The 26,267-nt window shown below is 34.1% G+C and overlaps 1 protein-coding gene across 1 annotated transcript in view; it reads left to right on the top strand.

Moving 5' to 3' along the window:
- The window catches only part of LOC139098841 (neuroglobin-like), a 127,443-nt gene that overhangs the window by 68,906 nt on the left and 32,270 nt on the right, over positions 1-26,267 (top strand). The window contains exon 3 of the mRNA XM_070651183.1: positions 3,582-3,813. Within this exon, the coding sequence (XP_070507284.1) occupies positions 3,582-3,813 (232 nt within the window). The remainder of the gene's footprint in view (positions 1-3,581; positions 3,814-26,267) is intronic.

Here is a 26,267-nt window from a genome sequence, read left to right as displayed (position 1 = left end):
GAAAAATTTAATTTGCAGGATATCTGCTCATGCATGCTCAACGACATACCTTTTTCTGCAAGCCTTCAACAATTTTTATATCTTTAATTTCTCATTTTAATCCTTTTTTGTGTTGAACGAAAGCCATGTAGAGGATATACATACCTTTAGTTTTTATCAAATTGCTTTCTCTCTGTGGCATTTAGCCTCAGAAGTTTCTTTAAGCCGCAAATTTATTTTTAGAGTATATTTTAGATGTGTTATGGCATTAATGTCATTGAAAGGGGTTTTTAAAGTTTGTTCACAGAAAATCTAAGGAATTCCTTATGGCTTTTGAGATTTTTGGATTTTGTAGAGATTTTTGTGGTTTTAAATTTTGATAATTTTATTAAAATTTTGAATATGCTCTACAGCGACAGGTGTAGATGAGCGACACTCAGTTTTGACACTAGTGTAAGAGACACTAGTTTATGAGCGACTCTAGTGTATGAGCGACTCTAGTGTATGAGCGACTCTAGTGTAAGAGCGACACTAGTGTATGAGCGACACTAGTGTATGAGCGACACTAGTGTATGAGCGACACTAGTGTATGAGCGACACTAGTGTATGAGCGACACTAGAGTATGAGCGACACTTATTCATTGATCATGACACTTAATTATTCAACACATCTAGAAATATTAGCTTCAAATTTTCCTGACCATCAATTTTACAATTTTACATCAATAAAACTCATAAAACCGCCCCAAAACAAATTTTCAGATCCTTTTGGATTGATCAAAAGCAAACATGTCTTAAATATTACAGCAACAACTGCATCACTGAATATACTAATAAAGCCGTACTCAATATCCAGACTATCAAGCAAATCGATAAAGGGTCTTTTATGGCTTTTATTTTGCATTATTAATTACAATCCCTTTTTGAGCTTCTTTAGAGGAATTTATTAATCTTGAGCCCTTTTTGGCAAAATTGAAATGTTCAGCTTCTTCTTGTTCCCATTATTGGAAGTCATAATCACGTCATTAAAGGAAGAAGGCTGTCTTTGAATTTTTTTTTTTTCATTATTTTTATCCTTTTCAATTTCCGTTTTACAACCTTAGGCAATAAAGTTTGAAATCAATAAAGATGAAACAAAATATGCTGATGCTTATAAGAAAATGAGTCCTTTTATACCTTGTGAAGCCTTGCTAGATCATTAGTAGGTAAATATATTTATGAAGCTTTGATGGACGGTGCTATTTTCCCACATTTAGTAAAGCTCTGAATAAACAAATTTAACTTAAAGTGCTTGAAAATAAGCACAAGAAAAACAATGAAATGGAGAGGTTTGGATTCGTTGATGGGGGGATGTAGCTTGTGGTAAAAGGTGCTATGTAACTTACCTTATTGGGCGCACTTTCACCCATTGCTGCGATTAGAATCCTCAATTCTCTTGCTTTTTTACCAGTTCAAGATCCAAGAAATTCTTCTAAACATTCAATCCATGAATTGTTGTGAATTGTTGAGTCTGCCTCGTGATATCTTGTCAACCACATAATCTGAAACTGATGTATATTATCTTGAGAAATCCTGAAGTCGTCTGTTCACATGCTCAGCCTACTTGAAGTGATTGTTTCGGAGAAGTGTAATGATACCAGCATTATGATCTGATATGTTTTGTCATCACATGATTCTCCTTTTTTTATATATTCTCCTTCCTCTGCTTACTACGCAGACTGTGGATACCAATTTTAGTGTTAGTTTCATCACACGAGTAGAATGTAGAACTTGTAGTACATTGTAAAATGAAGTTAATCGTTGCAAAATAAAGTAAAACATTACAATGTTTAATTTACAAATGAAGTAAAACATTGAAAAAATCCAAGTAAGACACCGCATAATCAACTAAAACATTGCAAAATTAAGTAAAACATTTCAAAATAAAGGAAATCATTGTAAATTGAGACAAACCATTACAAAAAGGAAGAAAAACATTTAAAACTGGAGTAAAACATTAAAAACTGAAAATAAAACCTTGCAAAATGAGATAAAGCATTACCAAATGTAACAAAACATTGCCAAAGCATTGCAAAATGAAGCAAAACATTGTAAAATGAAGTAAACCTTTACAAAATGAAGTAAAACAATGCAAAATTGAGCAAAACATTGAATGAATTGGCACAGAACATTGAAAACATCATTAAACATTTTAATAAACCATAAAACATTGTAAAATCCCCTTAAATTGTTCCACAAACCTTTATTTCCCCCTGCTCTTCCAAAACTGTCCTTTTTTAAACAATCTCGTCTGCTCTACTTTTGCGTCTTCTTCTATTATGTAAATTCTCAAAAGTAAATAAACCCTAGATGGTTTACATTGGTTATTGTCTTGTTAAAATACTGTAGATACTCATTTTGTTGAATTTTTTCTCTTTTTATTCTCGATTCGTTTCCGAAAAATTAACCACGAATTTATTGCGAAATGAAAAATTGAGATAATATCAAGTAGATCGGAAAAATTGTCTTGTGTGGGTGGACAATTTTCTGTGTAAATATTTTGCATTCTTTAAGGAAAATATTAGGTATTTAATGTTTAATAAATTATTGATAATTATTTCAAGAATGTTGTTAAGAAAACATCGGAGTAGGCTTATTTTTGGAATATGAAAATTAATTACTTTGAATTTATGTCGTGGAATTTAATGATTTCTTGTGGTATTTACCAGAAATTGAGTTGAATCTTGGGTATTGAGTGATATAAAGGTAAACATGTCAATGCAATTGTAAGGCCGCTGTGGTCGAGTTGTTAGGTAACAGACCTGAAATAATAACACTCTCATTTGTTAAAAGGACACAAGTTCGATTCCCGTTGCAGGCCAATCTCTCAATCTTTACTGTCGATATAGAAATGATACGACAAATTAAGGATTTCATTCCCAGGACAAAATCTCAATCCCGGGATTACAGGATTTGAAGAACTGATCCTGCATCCCGGGATCCCGGATTGGAATCCCTACGACAAATGCTAACAAAATGTACATCCTAAAATGCACACGACTATGAAATAGCCGAAAATCTGAGCCCAGTCCGACTTGATTCTTGCCTGAGATATCGGATTCATCGTATCTGGTATAGAATTAATGTCACGTTGGCCTAATGTCAGATTATTGACCATTTATATGCCATGTCCTTTCTGGGTTAGAGCCAAGTTGAAGCCTTGACTCGACTTCTTAACTAAGTTGTTTGTACTTGGTTTGTAAAGATGATTTTGTGATCCATGACTTCCCTTAATTTGAAAAGGCAGGACAGTCAATTGACAAAAACACCAAATTCAGTGCCGTCTTGATGCCTTACCCGATCGGCACTTATTAAAATGTTGCAGCCACTTGGCTTTAAGTATACTGCTACCTCGTCGCTGTGGTGACAACATTTCAATATGTGCCGATCGGGTTAGTAGCAAATTTCAATGAGTGTTGATCGGAATCTCAAATGGGTATAGCCTGAGGGGTGTCATTGGCTAACAATTTATACAGTCCACAAGTGATTTTCATCCTAATCTACACACTCATATCCAATTGACCACAAAACTAACTACAACTATTTCCATTTTTTCATTCCAGACTTTTTGAAGAGCATGCCGATCTACTCAACATGTTTAGTAAATTTAAAGAGCTTAAAACGAGAGAAGAGCAAGCAACATCAGAGGAGCTGGCGAAACATGCCACAAAAGTAATGGAGACGATGGATGAGGGAATCCGAAGTCTGGACGAAATTGATGTTTTCTTTCAATTTTTACACGAAACTGGTGCTATTCACACACGTATTCCTGGCTTCACATCTGATCTTTTTTGGGTGAGTTGTCATGAGCATTCTTTTTAAGGTTTTAAGGCTTTAATTTCCACGTTGATGGAAAATTTCAAAGAAAAATTATTGACTTTTATGCGACCGAAGAATTTCGTCGTGCTTGTGGGTAGCTAAGCTGATTATGGTGCTATTGTATACTTTTATGTACGTGTCCTATACATTAGTAATGTCAACGAATCTTGTGCAATAAATGTCATCTCTTGAAACTTTATATACAATTTTCTCAAAGCTATTTGTGAACGTTTTATGGCACACAATTGACATGAACAAAAACTCGGCAAGAACTTTGACTTTTTTCATGAAATATAAATGTCGTCTTTTAAGAAAATGTGAGAGAACAAAACAGCATAGAAATAATGTTAAAAACAGTAAATGACGTGCAATTTTGAATTGTAGTTAATGCCGCATTTTTGAGTGGAATGACTCTTACAATTCCACTTTGCTTGGCTGACTAGCTAACTAGGTTGCTGGGTAGTTGTGTCGTAAAGTAGCTAACTTGCTGACAGGCTGACTTTCTGTCTTTTTTGTTCTATGGTTTGCTGACTGTGTGATGCGCGATATTTCGGCAACCAGGCATCCAAAAGAACTAGGGTTAGGTCCGTCTTACCGAGATACTAGCTAATCGCTTGTTCTGGTAGCTTAAACTATCTTTAAATGCTTTAATTAATGACTATTCTACGAATTTTTAAACTTATTTACTAAACTATTCGAAAAGTTTCCCCTCGTCAAAGGTTCAAATTCTTTTTGACCGTTATTTTTGAAATAAAATTTGATCGTTAAACTTTTTCTTAAATAGTCATTTGTCAATCATCCTAAAGAGCAATAAGCATACTCACCTACATTTTCATTAGCATGCTTCTTGTCTGTTAGGATAAGTAAATGTTTGGATCAGTAAATGACCCTACAAACAAAAACTTGCTCATGAGAATGTAGGTGAGTATGCCCCTTCTCTGTTCGGGTCATTTACTCATGGCTGCATCAAAAATGCGCTTTAGTTCCTCGAAATCTCTCAAGACTTTCTAACAATTTCTTCTAAAAGATTTCACAACACAAAAGCTTTATAGTTCAAGCTTCTTCGAATATTACGTAATCTCAACAAAAGCTTCATTCCACGATTCAGCCATTACATGAATAAGTACTCTAAATTTATGTTTCTTTTATTTCGCAAACAAAAAAGCGAAAGTAATTCATGAATGAAAGCATTAATAAAATGGAGTTTGAAAGTTTAAGGAACTGAATCTTTTATGGACGAAATGTTTAATGATTTCTAAGAATTCCAAATAGCGCAAAACTGTTACTTGCATTCTTTGTTGATCGTACAGATCAATCGTGATCCATGACCTCCACGGGTGTTGTCTGAAGCTGGCTCTGTCGCTGGCTTCCATTCTCGAATTTCCAATACCAAGCACAACACTATCTCTATAGACAGATTCCATCCAAAAGTTCTTTAGTCGTCCGCGAGTTTTTTTACCATCCAGATAGTCAGATTTGAAGACCCTAATCAAAGGAGCTTCCAGAGTTCTCTTAATAACATGTCCTGCTTATCGAAGCCTGTTCAAAATAACACCAAAGAAATTAATCGACGAAAATCCAATAATAGACCGGCGTGACACTGACATAGTGCCGGATTCAGTTCGAATACAGCACTATGCCAGAGTCACGCATCCAGGATACTGAGATTTTACCGAATTTAATCTGGAACTTAAATCAATATTCCTGTTTGAAAAAAAGTCCTTCAAATATTGTCAAGCTCAACACCATGACTTAATTAAAGCCCATGACATGCAAGAATTGTCATGACATAAAAAAATACAGTATAGATAGTCTGCCATGTCAAATGTTTCTTATCTTTTGAGCAGGGTATAAAAATCTCGAAAATGTTCTTTTTCTTGACTTTATCACCTTTGTATCCTAAACATGACTTGAATCATCATGACAAATAAGCAAAAAAAAAATAATATTCTTATTTTATGAACTGTATACAGAAAAACTTGATATGCTGTATTCAGAAAGTTTTTTTTTTTTTTGATATGAATAACATGGGAAATTATTATGAGATGGGATTCTTAATTTTTTAGGACTTGCTTATTAACTTTGCTGGCTGTAAGGATGAAATTTGATTCATGACCTTCCATAAATGTCGTCTGAAATTGACTCTATCGCTGGCTACTGCTTGTCAGTTCCAATTGTAATACGATCTCTTAGTTCCATAACTCGAATGGACAAAAATACGTTAGATTTAATCATTAAGTGGGTATTAACTTGCCCTTAACAAGTTCGAAATTATTTTTGTCCATTTGAATAAGTTGTTCAACCGCTTGCAGGATCAATTGCCATCTAGAAAGCTTCAGGACTATTAACAATAAATTACAAGCTTCATGATTCACAGATTTTGAAATTTTGAACTCAAATTCAAAGTGAAGGTCCGTTTACTTATTTTGCAATGCCAAAATCGACTTATTTACCCAATTTCCCAATGTTTAGTTTGAGTTTATTCACTTATTCCATAAAGCTCTTAGGGAAATTGGGTTAATAAGTCGATATGACTCCAATTTTAACTGCAATGATTCGAAATTGACTCAAATTTTCTATACAAATGCCTGAATAGCACAAGGCAGCAAAAAAGACGAAATCCGTCTTTAGGTAAACGTCATGGCGCCGCTACGTCAAATGCACGACACGCCGCGCTTTTTTCGACGTAGCGTCAACGTGACGGCAACGCTGTGCTATTCGGGATGTCGACTCATGTCGATATGACTTCATGCTCTGACAATAACTCTCCCGAGCGACACCAATAAAGAAAATTCTACAATTATGCTTTTAAGGCTCCACTAAAGCTCATTTCCTAAGTGGCACAATGAAGCGAACCACATCTTTCGCCATAAAAATCGGTCGCCATGATTAAATCAAGGCAAATGTGTCTCTTACCGTTCACCCGGGAATGTTTCAATGCCCTAGCGAGTACGTTGTGCTGTTTGGAATTACTAGCCTAAATTGTCAGCCACTGGATGCAACACAAATACTGTATTCAATATATATTTGAAAAAAGAGCTTTACAGAGCCTTAAAAGCTTCATGGTGGACTCTTCTTCGTTTGTGTCGCTCGGGTCTGATCTTGAGAAATCCTGAATATTTCCATGCATAACCCTCATTCTAAAAATAAGCTCAAAAAACGCAATTAAAGTTAAAAAGTTTAAACAGATTAGAAATTTTAATTTCCTTATTTTCATCATGTATTTGACTACAAAAGATATATACGACAGCACGAGGAGCATACGAGTAATAAATTTTCATTCCTTTTGTTACGTAATCAAGATTAGATGATAGAATGATGGAATTGCATGGTAACATGCCACTAATTGAAGAAATACGAAAAAATAAATGAAAATGAAAAGTTAAAATCAAATAAAAAAACTTTTATTTCCATCATCAGTCATTTCAGTCAGTGTGAGATAAGCAAGTCTCTTATATAAGATATATAATGAATGTCGAAAGACAGTAGACACTTACAGTAAACGTAATTACTTAATCTGTATACTCTCTGCATACAAACAATGAGGAAAATAGAATGAATAACTTTTTTTTTTTTTTTTTATATCGAAAGACGCACAAGCACAAGCTACAAAATTGACTGTTTACTTCCAATGCGAAATATAAAAAGTTTCAATTGATGAGGAAGAAAACAAAAGAAAAAGTTTAGTTTCTTATTTTCTTTTTTATCACTCAAAATGATGGAACATTTCTACTTCTTTATTCGCCTTTCATCGTCATTGAATCGTGAAGTAATTCCTTTTATTTTCGAAAGCGGAAATTTATTTTCTTATTTGCGAATCTCTTTTTTTTTGGGTGTTTTATCAGATTTTGAATGTTGTAGGAGTAGGTTTTGATGAAATTGCTTGCTTACTTACTGCAACTACGTTCTTAAGTGGGCCATGGGTACAACAATAGGTTTTCATCTGACTCTTTTACTGGATCCATCACCTAGTTTATACAAATTCGCTGTCCACGTGTAAAGATGATATACTTTTATCATTGTTCTACGCCAAGTACCTTTTGGAGCTTCCGATCGACATTTTACTTGCTTATTTCAATCAAAGCCGGTAAAACAAACTCGTGATTCTGTCCCAGCATTGACATTTTATCGGGGATTCTTCCATACGAACTAAATGTCCTATCCAGTCGTACCTCCCTTTTAAATTTGGAATTGATAAAATTTTGATCAAATGGGATTCGAACCTGCTAATTCAAAAAAGTGGTTTTCAAAATCCAGCCTGTTGTCAAACCTCTCGACATAAGAGGCTTTACTCGTGCATTGACAGATTCTCCTACATAAGGATCGATTCGCAAGATTCTACTTTATTCATACAGCACAAAAGGTTGTACAATTTAAAAGCTTAGCAGCTAGTAACCGTCTTCAGAAAAATATTGTCTAAAGTTAAGTTTGGTAATATCTGCAGTTTTATTAAGAACAAAAACTGCCTTAATAACCACTTAGCAAGGAGCAAGTCACGATATGAGATGTTAAATTTGAAATCCCGGGTTCTAATCCCATTAGCCGACCTATTGGATTATTCGAAATATTAGATACTTCGACTTATTAAGTGTAGCAGTTTGATGACGGGAATTAAAAGTAATTAGACAATTTAAGCCGTAACTTTGCCGTAGACAGGGTGGGTGAGTTAAATCAAAACTCAAAAATAAACTCATTTTTCGTTGAGTTGAATTTGAATTTGAGTTTTTTTTTTTTGAAATTGAGTTTGAGTTTTTTAAAAAATTCAAACTCAATACAGATTGAGTTGAGTTTTGAGTTTGAATTTAAACTCAAAGCAAACTCATCTTGAATAAAAAATTCATTCAATGAATTTCTAAAAATTTTGAGAGATGTTCACTTTTTGTGTGAATTAATATGATTTGCTAAACATTTATGCATTTCATGTCCAACAAATTGGTTCTCTGGAGTTCCAACTTAAATAAAAATTACAGCAACCAATGACTTTCTGAACTTTCACGATGAAAATATTGTTTGTTGATTCTTTCGTGGTTTGTAGCTTATTGCTTGTACGAAGTGGAGCCCACATAGATGAGCGTGATCTAAGATGATTGGAAGTAGCTGAATGTAAGGAACAGATCACTTCCAATGACACAAAATATTGTTTTAATCCATTTGATTGTATGAAGTGTTCTGAATTGGATTTAGTCACTCAGAGTACTGAAAGGGCACTGGAACTGCCTGGTTCCTCTACATCCACAAAAAAATTTTTTGTTCTTTTTTCATCAAGGAATCACCTCTGAAAGTTTGAAAATTTTTGTTGGAACTGACCGGTTCCTTTGGTACCTGCTGTACAATGACAACTTTTATGAAGTTCCAAAATCATATAGCATAATTTTCAGATGTATGGAGCTATCAGGTACCAAAGGAACCGGTCAGTTCCAACAAAAATTTTCAAACTTTCAGAGGTGATTCCTTGATGAAAAAGGAACAAAAATTTTTTTGTGGATGTAAAGGAACCAGGCAGTTCCAGTGCCCTTTTAGTACTCTGAGTGATAACAAACAACTTATCATATTTGCTTGGCAAAAATCATGAAAAAAGATTTTGCAGCACTGGAAGTGGCCAGTTCCTCATTTGCGATCATAACCAGCAATAATCCATAATATTCAGTAATTTCTTGCAAGCAATAAGTCACAAACAACAGAAGAATCAACAAATAATATTTTTCTCACGAAAGTTCAGAAAGTCATTGGTTGTTGTAATTTTTATTTCAAATATTTTGGAACCAAAAGATGAAGGAACAAATTTAAAACCAGGAGCAATTCCGATTATATTGCAGTATTCAAAAATCTTAAGAAATTCTACAAGAGAATTTTTAATTCAAGCTGAGTTTGGATTTGAGTTTAAACTCAAACTCAAAACTCAACTCAACTTGAGTTTTGAGTTTAAAAAAAAACTCAAACTCATTTTTGAAATGAAAAAAATTCAAATTCAAATTCAAACTCATTTTTTCAATGAATTTAAATCAAACTCTCATTTTGAGTTTTGAGTTTTGATTTATTTCACAAAACTCTCCCCACCCTGGCCGTAGAGTTAATTGAACGAACCTGAATATATTGTGCTCATTTTGACTCGAAAGACTCGAAGCTGTCTTAACTGCAAGGGACCATCGGCGAAAAGTGGCAATCTGCGTATGGGGCCACCTGCGAGAGCCGTGATTTGGTTTAACCGATTATTTCTGCCTACATGTCAACTCTGTTGCACCTAGACAACGGATTTCGTGTCGTTTTTACGACTCAACCTGCGGTTCGCCGCATTGTGCTACTCGACGTATATTCCTGAGTACACTCTTTTAGGCTAGTATACTCACTGTCTGTTAGAGTTAACAAGACTTTCTAGTGTAAATCATATTAAAAATCATTAAAATCATCCTTAATACACTTTAAATTTAATAATGAACTCATTCAATAATCCATGATTTACTTCTGAAATTCGATTTTCCATTATGTGAGCTTTTCCCTTCCAAATACATCTTAATACTCATTGTAAGTCTACAAAATATTTGCCAAAATTCATGCATAAAATTTGAATTTATGAATAAAAAAATAAATTTTGTTCACGAAGTTGACGAACTTCATAAAAGTTACACAGAAAAATCTCCCAATGGGATTCACACTGAATAAAGATAAGAAGTAGAAGAAATGAGAAAAATTATCATACACATGCACGCTGTATTCAAAATCATAATCTAATTGTATGAAGCACCCCGCACATCCTAAACGTTCATTTTTATTTACATTCTCATCATTTTCGTACTTTATTGCACACATTCACAACATGACAGAAACTTTATTTTATGGTACACGCAATGAAATGAAAATATATGTCAGTGCTTATACTCTATTCTATGTCGTTTTATGGGATGATAAAAGAAGATTTGTACATAGTAACTTTGATAACTTATTATCATTAAGAACTAGACCGAAGTGGACCGAAGGATATTTTCTTTTTCCAATTCAGTTAATTGAAAACACTTATTAATGTACTTGAGTGATATCCAAGTGATATCGAGTTTGATGAGCATAGATATATAGGAAAAGTAATAGGATTGAGGCTCAGTTTGGCGATTTAATCGATTTTTTTGGATTTTTAGGGGATATTCTTGAGTAATTGAAAATTAATTGACTTCTTCGAGCTGCTTATTGAGGAAAATTTCATTTTTTTGTCTTCTTCCTGTCGTATTGTGTTTACTTACTTACTTCGCTGGCTATAAAGATCAATTGTGATCCAAACCCTCCCTTAGAAAACGCTTTAAGCTGACTCTTTCGCGGGTCTGTTAATTACCATCACTAAGTACTGGATGAGTACTGGAGGTCCAGGATCTCTAAAAACCCGACCCTTCCATTTCCCTACAATACGCTCCAGGTGCTATCAGTACGCTGCTTGTCGTCAACAAAGTAACGTCACTTTATTTCCTATATTACAATAGCTAGATCATGATAGTCAGGAATATTTGCAGAACAGAACAATTTAGTCGTTATAACAACCATAATTTTGTTAAAGGTAAGACATAAATGTGTCCTAATGGCACCACGTTAAGGTTATTTTAGTTTAATTTTACCTGTGAAAATTGAAATTTGCCAGACAGGGACATGCCAAAAACAGAGTTGGCCGGACTCCACTTTGAAGTTCGATCTCCTAAAGTCCTACCAACTCTGGCTAAAAATACATATTCATTGCCTTGCCTTCATGGCTTCCTCCTCCCTGGCTATGTCATTGGCTTCAGAGCTGTTAACTTGAGAGCTTGTGTCTGGGTTTCTCTATGCTAATTAAACATTAAAAAGGGTCACAGCAAGGTGCAAATATTTTTATTAAATTTAAACAGAACATACTTTTCCCAAAATCTGTTAGTAACTTGAATCTGACTAAGGCAGCATATTGTAGTTACAAAAGTGTAGTTACAGAGACAAAATACTCTTGCGATTTAATCTGATTCAAAATTTGTCCAATCAATCCAACAAAATTATCATCACCGTACCATATTGCTTTTATTACTTTCAGATGCCCCAAGTACTCAGTGATCGAAATACTTGTCCATTTAGTCCATGTGTCAGTTAATAGAATTTGACAAACTTCCCTCTTATTTGCTTTATTCTCATCAAAGTTCCATTTTTTACCTCAATTCTGTTATAATTTCTTGAATGTGTCGATTAGTTTTGTGTTTATAGCAAAAATAAAAGTTACATAACTTTTTTTGCTTCTGAATGAATAAAAATCAATAAAGGAAAATAGTAAGCAACAAGAGAAGATGAAATTATATTTGATAAAATAAATAGTAAAGCTTTGTAAGCAAAATAAACTTTTTGATTCAAAAGAGATGAAGGAAAATTGCTTTTTCCTCTGTTTTTTCACTTTGATAGCAAAATTTTATATAAAAAAGGTAAATATTATGTCGATTCTACAGGTTTATGATGGAGCTATATGGAATGATAAACTAAGAGAATATTTTATATCTCCTTTATATATTCTACAAAATTAATAATTTCCTTTATTTGCTTGTGCATAAGAGACTTTTATGAAAATGCATTTACCACAACCAGATTCATAAATTTACAAGCACTCTATCCAATGCTGTATCATCTGTGTACCTTACTCTACTCAAGATGTCGTATGTAGCTTATTCAAATCTAAAAGAAGTGAAACAAAACTTTTATGTTTATTCTACATATGGAATTTTATGTATGTAGAAGTTATGAGTTCAAAGGCAGGAATGAGCAACATGTGTGATACCACATGACAGTCACTTAGATGTTGCATGCACATTTGAATGTCACACGACAGACATTTGGATGCAAAATGACAGTCATTTGGATGTCACATGACGGTCATTTGGATGTCACATGACAGTCATTTGGATGTCACATGACAGTCATTTGGATGTCACATGACTGTCATTTGGATGTCACATGACTGTCATTTGGATGTCACATGACTGTCATTTGGATGCCACATGACAGTCATTTGGATGTCACATGACAGTCATTTGGATATCACATGACAGTCATTTGGATATCACATGACAGTCATTTGAATGTCACATTACAGTCATTTTGATGTCATATGGCAGTCATTTGAATGTCACATGACAGTCATTTGGATTCACATGACAGTCATTTGGATGTCATGACAGTCATTTAGATGTCACATGACAATCGTTTAGATGTCACATGACAGTCATTTGGATGTAACATGACAGTCGTTTGGATGTCACACAATTGTCGTTTGGATGTCACATGACAGTCATTTGGATGCCACATGACAGTCATTTGGATGTCGCATGACAGTCATTTGGATGCCACATGACAGTTATTTGAATGTCACATGACAGTCATTTGAATGTCACATGACAGTCATTTGAATGTCACATGACAGTCATTTGAATGTCACATGACAGTCATTTGAATGTCACATGACAGTCATTTGGGTGCCACATGACAGTCATTTGGATGTCAACCGCAATCTATAAACTCCAACTTAAAATCATTTTGTCCTAGTCAATACAAGATCTCAAACTAAGAAAATATTCATAAAATTCTACATCCTCATTAAAAATTGACCGATTTATCATGTTTATTACTCCCAAGAGATTTCCGGCAAGATGATAAATATTTATTAATAAAACAATCTCAAGACCTACACAGATGAAGAAGAAAAAAATTCAAGAAAAATTAAATTAAATATTTTTTGTTCCATAAAGAAAAAATTCTGACATACTTTACGTTTATTCTTTAGCTTTAAAATTTAATCTCATTTTGAAGGCGCTTTGTTTAACTTCTTGTAATCGTAAACTACAAGATAAATTTGTCTTGTCTAATTTAATTTCACTTCAGTATTTTTTTTTTTTTTTTGAATAGATGCTTTCCATTAAATGGCTAACGAGTCAACTGGGAAATAAAATTTTTTTATATCTTTCGGTTTCGGTTTTTTGTTGGTCTTGCAAATAATGTTCAACTTTAGTTTCACAATTCTTTTTAATGTGAATAAACAGAGGTAAAAAAGTAGATGCAGTAAATGAATTATAACTTGGCAAATTTAAGATCTGAAATAATTTTAATTAAAAAGTTTATTATAAATACTTTAGAGTTGCAGTAGTAAATAGAGCTCTAATTGATATGAAAATCTGTATAAGTAGTATCAAAGAGGGTATCCCGAAGTCTCTTACTTAATTCCTTTGCTGGCCGTACAGATCAATTAGGTTAAATGACCTTATTCAAATAACGTTCAAAGTTGCTCTATCGGCCCCAAAATACAGAAAATTCTTGATTAATTCTAGAGTTGAAGATTTTGCGAGAACCGAAACTCCCAGAGAATGCGTCGAAAACCGAGTAGTCGTGGATTTAGCATCGGGTACCCTAGGCATCGAGAAGCGAACATTTTTATAACATAACTTTATTAAGACCCTACGGTCCTCCGTGCATCTTTCAATTTTTCAAGAAATTCATCCCTAAACTTTCTCCATCCTTACCTATTCGCCTTCGGTATATATTCGCCCCTGGTTTTGATTGATGGCTCTAACAAAAAAACTATAATTCCGAATAACCGTTTCCGACTGGGACTCGAACCCACGTCCTACAATTTCTAGACGCATTCTTCTATTGTTGATCTATCAAGGATTATTCCATTATATGGCAAAATGTCATTCATAAATTATGCATTTTTCTAAAAAGTTATTACTACATCCCCAATGGCAAATCGTTCATAAACCATTACAGGAACACCATTCCAACAAGAAAACTCCAAGACTATCTTTAATTATTCCTTTACAATTTTACTTTAAGCTCCCATTTTTAATCAACATAATTAATATTACACTCTAATACCTTCCCTCTAGGGGTCCGAAAATTACCGGTAATCGGGATTTGACGGTAACGGATATTTACCGGTAATTACCGGTGTTACCGGTAATAACCGTACATTCCGACTATATCTATGGCGAATATTTAGGGTAAAATATCTTTTATTTTTGGTCACTTTTTTTGATTTTTGAAAAAAGCTATTTGTACAACGATTTTAAATACTTGTATAGAAGAGAATTGCAACCTTTTGACTATTGGACTTCATGACTAGTTTAAAATTTCCAAAAGAAAAAATTTGAAAATTAACCGAAATTTGGTCAGTTTTCGTTTTAGCCTGATTCAGACTGATTTTCAGATGTAATTTTTTGGTAATTTTTTTCAACAGTAAGCAAATAAAAGTTGTAAAATATATCCAAATATCCAATGCTCACTGCGAAAAAATGTGACCAAAAATTACATTTGACTTTGAATTATATATCTTGGAATTGACAATTTTAAAAATTCTTTTGGAAATATCCTCAATATATGTTAGTTTAAAACACTTTCAAACAAATTTGAACAAAACTGCGAAGACCATAATAAGCATTATAAGTTTTAAAAAATTAAAAATGTCTAAAAATAACTTTTTTACCCTTAACAAAAAAATAAACTGCGGTCTTAATTATGAATTTTTAAAAAATTCGTTAAAAATCTGTTAAATGGATAATCCATAGAAATGAACGGTAACGGTAATGGATATTACCGGTACCGGTAACGGACGGTAATATCCGTCATTCGGACCCCTTTCCCTCTATTAATCACCATCATCATAATAATAATAATAATATTATCTAATATTTTTCGGACAAAACATCCAGCCATTATCAAAAATTAATCTTTGATGAAAAGGTTTTCTCACCTTTGGTAGATCATCAAGTATGAATATAATCTCTCTATTTAATATTCGGCATGTACACAAAAAAAGTAAAATTGGGTCAAAGTAGAAGGAAGCCCTTGAATTAGCTTAAGTATTTATAGCACATCAAGTCCATTATCTCTTTTGTTTACAGAAGGCATTAAAAAAATTGTCTGTGTTTTTTGTTGTTTTGGAAGAAATGAGGAACAAGATGAAAGTAGACAGGGCTATAAATCTTCGGAATGTAGGGAATATTTTTAGGAATATTTGTGGACTGAGCATGCTTAATTTTGTGAATATGCTCATGAACAGCTTTGTCTGTCCGTGATGGTCCTGAGTTTCCAGTCCTTTTGAAGATTCCATCCAACAATCCACAACTCCACCCCCTGACTCTACCCTTAACCAAACTAAGTTCAATCAAAAGTCAAAGAACCTTGAAAAATCAATTCTTCCTTAATCGGTTTATAAATTTCTTAGTTCTATAAGGAATTAAATTTATTGAAAGTTTAACAACTGCACTCATTGTCTGCTTTATTTCCTACATTATCACACCTCCAACAATTTATTGTTTTCCGTTCTTATTCCTCCTGAGAATTATCATACTTTTATGAATGGAATATTCATAAAGTCATGAGGAAGTTGTTCGGAAGTGATGTTCAGGAAATGTTGGATGCATGGGATTTGATGTTAGGGAGTTTGTCAATTTTTTGTTGTTTGTTGTTTTTATATAGCCTAAGACCGGATTTTATCGAATCTGGTCGAGGATAGAGTCACGCTAGCCTGAATCCAATTTTCGAATCATCGTCGAGTGACTTATGACCTTAAGTTCTAAGAGATCGTAATTACTCAAGTCGACATGACTTCCTCCAAAAATTCATGTCGACATGACTGCTAATTAAATTACTGGACTTGATGTTCAGATTTTGAAGTGTTACATGACCTAATAACACATGATGCACACAATGCAAAAAATAGTGTATATTGTTCGGTGTGCCCAATGGAGTCTGATTTAGTAAAATTTCTTATCTTTCTTAATATCTTGTGCCTTACAGAATCTCTTCAGAAAACACTCACATCACTCCTTGACGTAATAATCGAACGATTCCTTGACAAAAGAAAAGCTTGAGAAAATTGAAAATCTAACCCGAGCGACACATTGTGAACTGCATTTTTTAACAGAAAAGTGAGTCAAATTCAGGCATTACGGTGACGTCAGGACAACTTCGCGTCTTAATGTCAATAAAGCAACCTAAGCGATCCCTTATCGAACACCTTGTACTGTTCGGGATAAGGAAGTAGAAATATGAAAATACTATTATAAAAGTTTTTCAAGCACAATCGTGTCTTCTTCATGTTCATAAAGTTGAAAATTTTATTATTATTATTATTATTATTATTATCTTTATTATGGTCCGAAATAAAATTGAAGGACCTTTACTGATTCTGTTTTTTTCTTCTTCTTATTTCTGTAAAGGAAAAAGCCGTGTGGAAACGTACAACTCAAACCTTTCCAATCGGCGTAAAATCAACCTTTTATGCTTCATTCTTTACATTTTTCATTTTTTGATTTACATTTTTGAGTGATAACATATCTGGTGTGGCTCAAATCAAGTCAGTAAAGATCTTTCTTTTATGTAGGATTCTATAATTTAAGTTCAATGTCATCCCTACTGTCCTTTGCCAACGTTTCAAAGCTTACTTTGTGAATCTTGGAGTCGTTTATTAAAGTTGCAGCTGAACAGATGAAACAGTAAGCATCTCTGCGCAGCTACAAGTCGGTGATTTGTCCGTTCAATTAAGTGACCATGTCGTTAGTCGAGTATGTCCTAGTCTTAGTCTTGTTAATGTCACATCCTTTCTGTTAAGTGTGTTAATATTCTCTCCATTTGTCTATAGTCTTTTTCATGAGCTCCTAGTTTATTATCTTTGTTAATTTCGTGATTCCATTCTAAAACTGCCATTTTTACAATCAATTCCTTGCATACTGCTGATGTCTGTGCTTACTATGTGCTGCTGTCCTGTAAAAGTTTCTTTGGTTGCTTGTTTGGCTTCTAGTCTGCTTTTTCATTCCCATGAACCAACATGGGACAAGGCACCCACAGAAATATAAAGTCATGTTTGTTTTTTCAAGCACAATCGTGTCTTCTTCATGTTCATAAAGTTGAAAATTTTATATCTCATCACATTTTAAATGAACAAGGCGAAGTTTTAAAGCATCAACATTTTTGCATTAAAGCTACTTGCATGATTATTAAGACAGACCATTTGTCCATTAAATTTATGGAGCATTTTTCGTAGAAGTTTTACAGAATCTCAAGCATTTTTCATCATGAACAAAATTTGAGTTTGACATTTAACATTTTTTTGAAACTTATTCTGCATTAGTGCTTCTTCTCAATTATGAAAAAGTAGGAAATGAAGATGAATATCAAGTTTAGAACTATTTCTTTGGGAGGATTCGATCATAATGCAGCACTTTTGATTAAGGGAGGAAAGGGAATCACCCGAAAAGCACAAGTGGGGTAATCGATTCAAAATTCGGAACCAGGTCGACTTGACTCTGGCGTCGGATTTGGCTGCCACCAAGTCGGAGTCATTCTGGCATCAGATTTGGCTGGCACCAAGTCAAAGCCACTCTTGGAGACTGGAGCTGGTATACATCTGCCTCTACACCTAAACTTGGTACATTTTCTTGTGCATTCTTTAGGCTAAAGGCAAGGGTAGACGGAGAAGTTACCCATAAGGTGGTGTGTATTCATCGAGAAACTGACCCCAGACTGGTGTGCTCTTCTTGGTGCCAAATTTAAACCGAATTCGATGCCAGATTCACTTCGGAATGATGTCGGATTTCGGATCGATTAACAGACTTGTGATTCCCTTTGTCCTCAATCCAATGCTTTTTTACCCGATTTGTTCAATTTAGATAAATGCAAGGCAATGCTTCATCTTCATTTTGTATATTAAAATTGCAACAGAGCAGATAAAGTGCCAAAAACACCCTTCCTGATGCTCATCACTCATCAACAAACCCTCATTCTTATCTGATGAAACTACAACCGACTTTATTCAGTAATAGCTGTCGGAAGAATTTTTTTAGATTACATTTTGCTTATTCTTTAGGATTTTCCTGTGAGAAAAAAAGTTTCTCAACTATGATTTCCTGACATCCTTGACTCATGTCATACTTTTTATAATAATTTCGGATATGAATGGTTATCTTCAGACAATAATCTAAAAGTTCAAGAGATGAGCATGCTTTTGGGAATGTCCATAAAAATAAATAGAAAATATGAAAATTTGAAAAGTTCAAATGCTTAAAGCATCTTTTGGAATTTTAGACGACGCTTGAGCTTTGAGACTTTTTGGTAATTTTAGGTTGAAGATTATTAAGTTTTTTTGGATTTGAGGATGATTAATTTGTGTTTTTGAGAATTATTTTAGTAATTTTATGCTGCACATGCTTTGCTGACGTCATAAATTTGACAGGGTACTGTCTGAGTTTGTCAAATGCTACAAATAGGGGACAAGGCCTTAAAATTCAATTATATTCTCGGAAGGCACGACTTACCTACTTTGCTGGTCGTACTGATCAATTGTAATCCATATACCTCCTTTGAGAGCTTCTAAGCTACCTTAGAAGGCACATGACATCTCCATAGACGTTTCCTAAAGCTAATGTCGATCCCAGAAGGCACATGACCAAAATGTCGCCGCCAGTTAAATTATGGCTTCGATCTCTGGGCCATTAAACAGCCCTCAAAACACCTGAGTCTATTATTATGACAGATGTGATGAAGTCCGGACGCACATCAGAGTCAAGTCGGTTTGAAGCCGTTATATCGGCTGCTTTCTACATCATGTACATTCCGGAACTGTAAATTTCATTTTGAAATGACCAAAATCTTTTGAATTGTTCCAAATTGTCCTTCATCGACTCCATAAGCTGTCCTCCTCTATCTTCACCAGCTCTGTTCATATTCGTGTAAATAGAAACTTCCATAAAAATATCCACAAAATGCCAAAACCGAATGAATATCAACAATATTATAAACAAGGCTTTAGCTTAACAAATTCAAAAAGATTAAGGTTTAGCACCTAAAACTTCCAAAATTATCTCAAAAAAACATATTCCGAAAAAATGAAAATATCAAATTTAATAAAAAGAAATAAGCATAATATGAATCAGTCTGTTTCTCATCAAGCATGACTCCTTGTATGTTATTCGTTCTTTTCCTTTTTTGTCAAATCGAAAAAAGGATATTTGAAAAAAAAAATTAGGGTATTGATGATATAAAACTTTATGGGATCCTATCAATACATGAGAAAATTTCATTTCGTGACATAATATTAAAGAAATGTAATATGTAACTAGACATGAACGTGTCATTTTCCAACAATATGGAAATTTTGTCCTATAAAGAGCTTGTCCCTTGTGGGAAATCTTAGGTGAATTTATTTTAAGGACTGTAATGTTGAACAGCGAAAAAGGATCCAAATTCAATTAGATCTTCCTTGGGATTCGAACCGGGGTCGTTAATATTGATAAGCCGGCACTTTAACCACTACGCCAGAGGTGTATTCTGGGGTGGGGATTAGTGGTCAAAATTTTCATTAGCATACATGCAAATTAGCAGATTTTAGGTACCGGATAGGTCTTTGTGTACCATGAAAGCATGTTTTTTGTCAGTTAGGGATAAAGGTCTAAATATTCAATTCTACAAAATTTTACTCCAAGGATCACCAAAAAGCCCCTTTTCATTTTGTTTGGTCTCAAAAATGATGGGAGGATACTAATCTAAACTAGAAAAAATAGGATTATTGAATATAATTATAAATGTATTTTATAGCATTCATGATAAAAAACTGTCATAAAAGGGAATATTATTTTAAAATATAAAAATATGAAATTTTCGAATGCACAATAGACAACAAATTTTTATTTTTATCAGAGTAATATTGGAATTGACAAAATCTTGTGCGTCATAAAATTTCAAAGATATCGCTGTTCCTTTTTATTTTTAAGCAGAAGGGAAATTGCTCAATGATATATCAATTCCGAGTGACACAAAATGGAGAAGGTTTCGCTAAGAAGGCTCTTTAAGGCTCCTCTAAAGCTATTTTGTCACATAATAACCACAAAGAAGTCACTTGGTAGTCATAAGAGTGTCACATGGTAGTCATAAGGTGCCATATGGCATTCATTAGGATGCCACATGATAACCATAAAAATACCACGTGACAGTCAAAAGAAAGCCACATGACAGTCATAAAAAAAGTTGTCATATGACAGTCACTTGGATGTCACATGACAGTTATAAGAATGTCACATGACGTACCATAAGAATGTCACATGACAGTCATAAGAATGTCACATGACAGTCATAAGAATGTCGCATGACAGTCATAAGAATGTAACATGACAATCATAAGGGTGTAACATGACAGTCATTAAAATATCACATGGTAGCCAAATGATGTCACATAGCATCCATAAAGATGTCTCATTTACGTCACATGGCTCAACATGGAAGTGGCTTCTATTTGGTATAGATAAAGGAGCTTTAGCAGAGCCTTAAAAGCTCTATGACAGGCCCATCTTTATTTGTGCAACTCAGGCAATAAATCAGACAAAACCTCGATAAAAAAAAATAAAAAATCATAGAAAAAAAATCATTCAAATCCATACAAAACCCATCAAAAATATTTTGATAAGATTTCCGTTCCTCGATATTTAAATTTATTCATCCTTCACAAAACAACAATGAACGGCTCTTTAACAATACAGCAAAAAAATTCTTTTTGCTTTCCTTAATTTCCTGTTCTTATTGCAATCTCATAATTGAAATCAATCTATAGAAATAGCAAGACAGGATGGAAAATAAAAATGAAATAATTTTCAAGCTAAAAAGCTTTCCGATCCATAAATCAATTTTTCTCGTCATCACGTCGCATTTTTACATAAAAAATAATAACAACAAATTGAGGAACACAGTCTATAGCAGGTGTGAGCAACATTTGTGTCGCGACACAGTTGTGTGACACGACAATTTTTTGTAAATGTCATGAATCGTATGTCGCGTGTGGTAATGGATTCTGGGATACAATCAAGGTGTTCCGTGACACACAGGTTGCCCACCACTGGCCTACACTAAGGCTGAAAAATTTTATATTTCATACTGTGCCGACATGCACACAAACACACACAAAAAATGATGAAAATAAATTTGTCTTTTATATTGCAAAACTTTTCCTCAAATTTCTCGTTCTGTTGAGGGACGAAGATGAATGATGTGAAAAAATGTAGAACGGAGAAGAAAAATGTTAATCAAATTATGTATTGAAATCAAGGTTCCGATCACGTGAAAGCTTAACAGGAATAAAGAAAACAAAAGAATGAAAGTTGATGATGAGATGCGAATAAAAAAAAGAGAATAGACAGAAAAAAAAGGTAAGAATTTTTCTTCATAATTTATTTAGTGTATGGCATAGAGCGAAACATGCCTGAGTTTGTTTTAATGGAAATAATGTAATAAACATTGACAGTCTTACATAATAATGGGATATGGCAGTGGCTTGCAAACTGTGTGACGTGGTGCACTAATGTGTAGTTTCTTGTCATGAGCCGTGACACACTAGTATGCAGTTGCTTGACTTGTGCCGTATTTTAGCCGCCACTTACTATAATGCATTCTATATGCTTGCTGTGTGGTGTTACATACTGAAATGCAGTTGATTACCTTGTGCCGCAACACACTAGAATGTCGTTTCTTGGCGTGTTGCGTGACACTAGTATGCAGTTGCTAGTCGTGTGCCGCGGAACAATAGTGTGTGGTTTTAATCATGGCTCACCACCAAGAAATACCTTATACTACAAAAAAAGGTGAAACAACACTGTAATTTAGGAAAAAAAAAAATTCATGGATATGGGCTAAATTCTAGATATAATTAACAAAAAAGGTAAATCGATACCTTGTTTGCGAATCGCTTTAATCGAATGTCTTGAATATTTTTTTTTTTTTTTGGCTTGTGGATACATAGGAATGCCGAGGTTAATTCTATTATGTAGATTTTATTAACTGCTTTAGAATATTATATCGTCCTTATTGATCCATATGGATGTCATTGAAGGTGACCCCCATTTTTGCGTTAATAAAAGAGCTTTGGAATCTACTTAGATATAAGCTTTTGAGCCATTCCTACAAATATTCTCAAATTACCAACTATAGCAATTCCAGAGCCTAATAAATTATTCACCAAAAAAGAAGCTTCTCATACATAACTCAAAACAACTTCTCCTGAATCTAAAAATAGATATGCTCCCTAAAAATTTACATCAAACATTAGGATGAATAAATTATGAGAAGAACAACAAGAAATACACGAAGATTCAAAATCAGTAATCTAATTTCCGAGAATGCCTTAAGTAGCACATTTATCTCTTGTAAAGCCTCAATGATACAGAAAAAAAAACTCATTAAATTTCAACACGATTGGCAAATATTTCGGATTCCTTCACACATACGTGTTTCATACTTGTGACAAGTTATTTGAGAACGTAAACAGATGTGAACATTTCCTATTCCTTCTTGTTCTTCCTTTATGACACAACAATGAAGAGAGCTTTTTTCCATGGAAGTGATAACATTAACGCACATGTCTTAAACTTCATGTGAATAAGTGTCAACCATTTCAAAGGTGATCAGTCTCATTGGAGCTGGAGATTATTGAGTTCCACATTGCGTGTATGCTTTGCCATTTTTATGGTGAAATCTGCACCATTTGTGATTTTTAATTATTCACAATTGATTTGAATTATTAATATAGGATTTTTATTGAGGCTGTTGCATATGAACATACATAAGACATGCGTTACTGAAGTATTTTATTGATTTCCGTATGTCTCTTGAATACTGAATTGGTATTTAATAAAATCGATAGGAATATGTTGTTATAAAAATATTTTAGCTTCTGTGTCGACTGACTCTTGAGTTTTCTGGTATTATGGATGTAAATATTTAAACAGAATATTTATAGTCTGTGGGGGAAACAGAGTTTCTGGCATATATGTACGTAAATCTGCTAGTGCATTGGCTATACGACAGATTAAGCAGACAACAAAGTCGAATTTCTTCAATTTCTCTTATGTGAAGTCGTGAGTTCGATTCTCTAAAATTTGATTACTGTCTAGACTCCTTAATAGTCATACGAATCCACAGTAGCTTAGTAGGTATTAGCGCTAGATCACATGTTATCAAAAAGACAAAGTTTCAAATCCCACATGAATCTAGTTATGCGTAAATGTACATTAACCTCTAAAACCTTAGAATAGTTAGGGTTACGAACAGTCAATGCATTATTGCAATGACGGGCAATCTGCATGCGACCAATTATCCCCGTGTGCAGTGGAATTGGGGAAGCCGAAGTCAGACTCCGAAGCTAACTAAACGTCAAGTGTATACCTTCTCGTGGCATTCCCTGATATCGCTAAATACACCGCTAGCAACCGAGTTATGTGCCGGGATATGTATAGGGTAAAAGCCTATCCAAACCACCTAGTCTGAAGGGTGGCAGCCTCACAATCAGACTAGGGATGGTAGGGCTTACGACCAACCATTTCCGAAACCAACATGTACAAAGAAAGCAACATAAGGTAAACAGGATCCCCGTGTACAGTGTAGATTGAGACTCTCTTTAAAGTCATTTGTCCTATATTACAAATCAGCATCAGCATGCATTTCCTCAAAACTCTTTAATCTGTATAATCTGAGAGTACAAAAATTCCCCTAATTTTTTCATTCGATATTTTTATATATTTTCCATCCGACGTCCACTTCAAGCAAATATTTAACTTACGATACGTACATCCCAAATAGCGTATATAAAGTTTCCTTTATGTACGAATAATTATAGACGTCTAAGCTCATTCTTTATTCTTTATTTTATGCATTTAATCTCCATTGGGGGGACATTTTGTTTTTGGTCGATAAATCTCATCGCAGGTTGTAGACGATAATGTATGTGTGCCAAGTAACGGCTGTGAAGGATGTAAAAATAAATAAAATAAAAAAAAACTACCTTTTCGAGCCTTAATCGTGGCAATAAACTTCCTACCTACAAAATATTTAGCATTTTATTTTTATAACTCGTTTATGTTTTGCGTTGCCATGGCTTTACATTATTAACCGATTCTAATTCTCAATTAATTTTGAACTTTATAGGAAAAAAATTTTTTTTCATCTTTCGTTTGCGTTTGTGAAATTTTTGTGATTTATATTAAATGTAAAAATATTGGAATCACAGTAGAAGAGGCATAACCAGGGGGCAGGTCTGGTCTGGCACATGAAGGGGGTTAGGCGTCTAATATTGCCAAGGAGGATGGGCTGATCTAGAATAGTTTGGAGAATAGGGCTGACCTGGCATAACCAGGGGCCTGATCTAGCAGATTCAGGGTATAGGTCTGGCCTGGCATAGCCAAAGGAGTAGGCCTGCTCTAGCATAGCTTGGGGGATAGACTTGGCTTAACATAACATGGTAGACCTGATCTGTCATAACCAGTGATATAGACCTGAACTGACATAACCAGGGGTATGAGCCTGACCTGACATAACCAGGTTTATAAGCCTGGCCTGGCATAGACAGGGAGTTAGTCCTGGCATAGACAGGGGGTTAGACCTGGCATAGCACAACCAGGGGGTAAGCCTGAGCCATCATAGCTTGTTGGTAGGTCTGGTCTGGAATGGAAAAATTGATCAGAAATTTTCAAAAAGGAGGCGAACTTGTAATTAGGAAGTGAATCAAAAAAATGATGATCATCCCCAATCCCTCCTGAATACCCCCCTGTCATCATAGCAGCCTACATAATTTTTGGTTCCATAAATTTTCATTTCATTACTGTTTTCAATAATTTTTTTCGTATTCTTATTCTTCAAAAAACTTTTCCTAACAAATAAATAACAATCTAAGCGACTTTTGGATTCTTCTTCGTAGTTGTTGCTGCATATTGTTGTGTATAACAATCCTGTCACAATGTGATAATTGAATGCGAATAAATTAAGTTCCTCACTCGACTTCGCTTTTATTTTATTTTAAACAAATGACGTCATTAATAGTAATGAACAGTAAAGAGTGAGTTGCTGTGTAAACAGAGCAATGGCTTGAGCGCTTTTTTAGATCGAAAATGTCTAAAGTACATATTGGTAATGTTATGTTGTTCATTCAAATCCTGTTTATCCTCGGGGGTATCGTAAAAAAGCAATATTGAATAATTTATGAGCATCATAAAGAGTTCTGATGGTACAAAAAAATTTTATGACATCAAAGCTGTTGCCATGTGGTTTGAAAATCCTTTAACTTTAATTCATTGGAATGCTCTTCTTTTGGTTTAAATAGAGTTGGCGCAGGAGTGTGGCTAGGGCCAAGCTAGGGCCTATTTGACGTAGTCCCCAATTTCCCAGTAGTTTCCCTGTAGTTTGTAAATGTTGAGCACTTGCTTACTTACTTCACCGGCTATATATCAGTTCAATCAGATCAATTGTGATCCATGACCTCCTATAGATGTCGCCTAAAGCTAGCTCGAGAACTAGCCATTCCAAGTACAATATTATCTCAATCGACAGCTTCTGTCCATTAGCTTTTTTGTGATATTTTTCTATCTACAATGTCAGACTTAAAGACCTTACTTAATGGATCTTCCAGGATACTT

This window comes from Chironomus tepperi, unplaced genomic scaffold, assembly GCF_022539635.2.
Source record: "Chironomus tepperi strain 1889 unplaced genomic scaffold, CSIRO-AGI_Ctep_v1 contig_37, whole genome shotgun sequence".
In the NCBI taxonomy this organism is placed as follows: domain Eukaryota; kingdom Metazoa; phylum Arthropoda; class Insecta; order Diptera; family Chironomidae; genus Chironomus; species Chironomus tepperi.
Note: the sequence above shows the minus strand (reverse complement) of the source record. Positions and strands in the feature narration are given on the sequence as shown.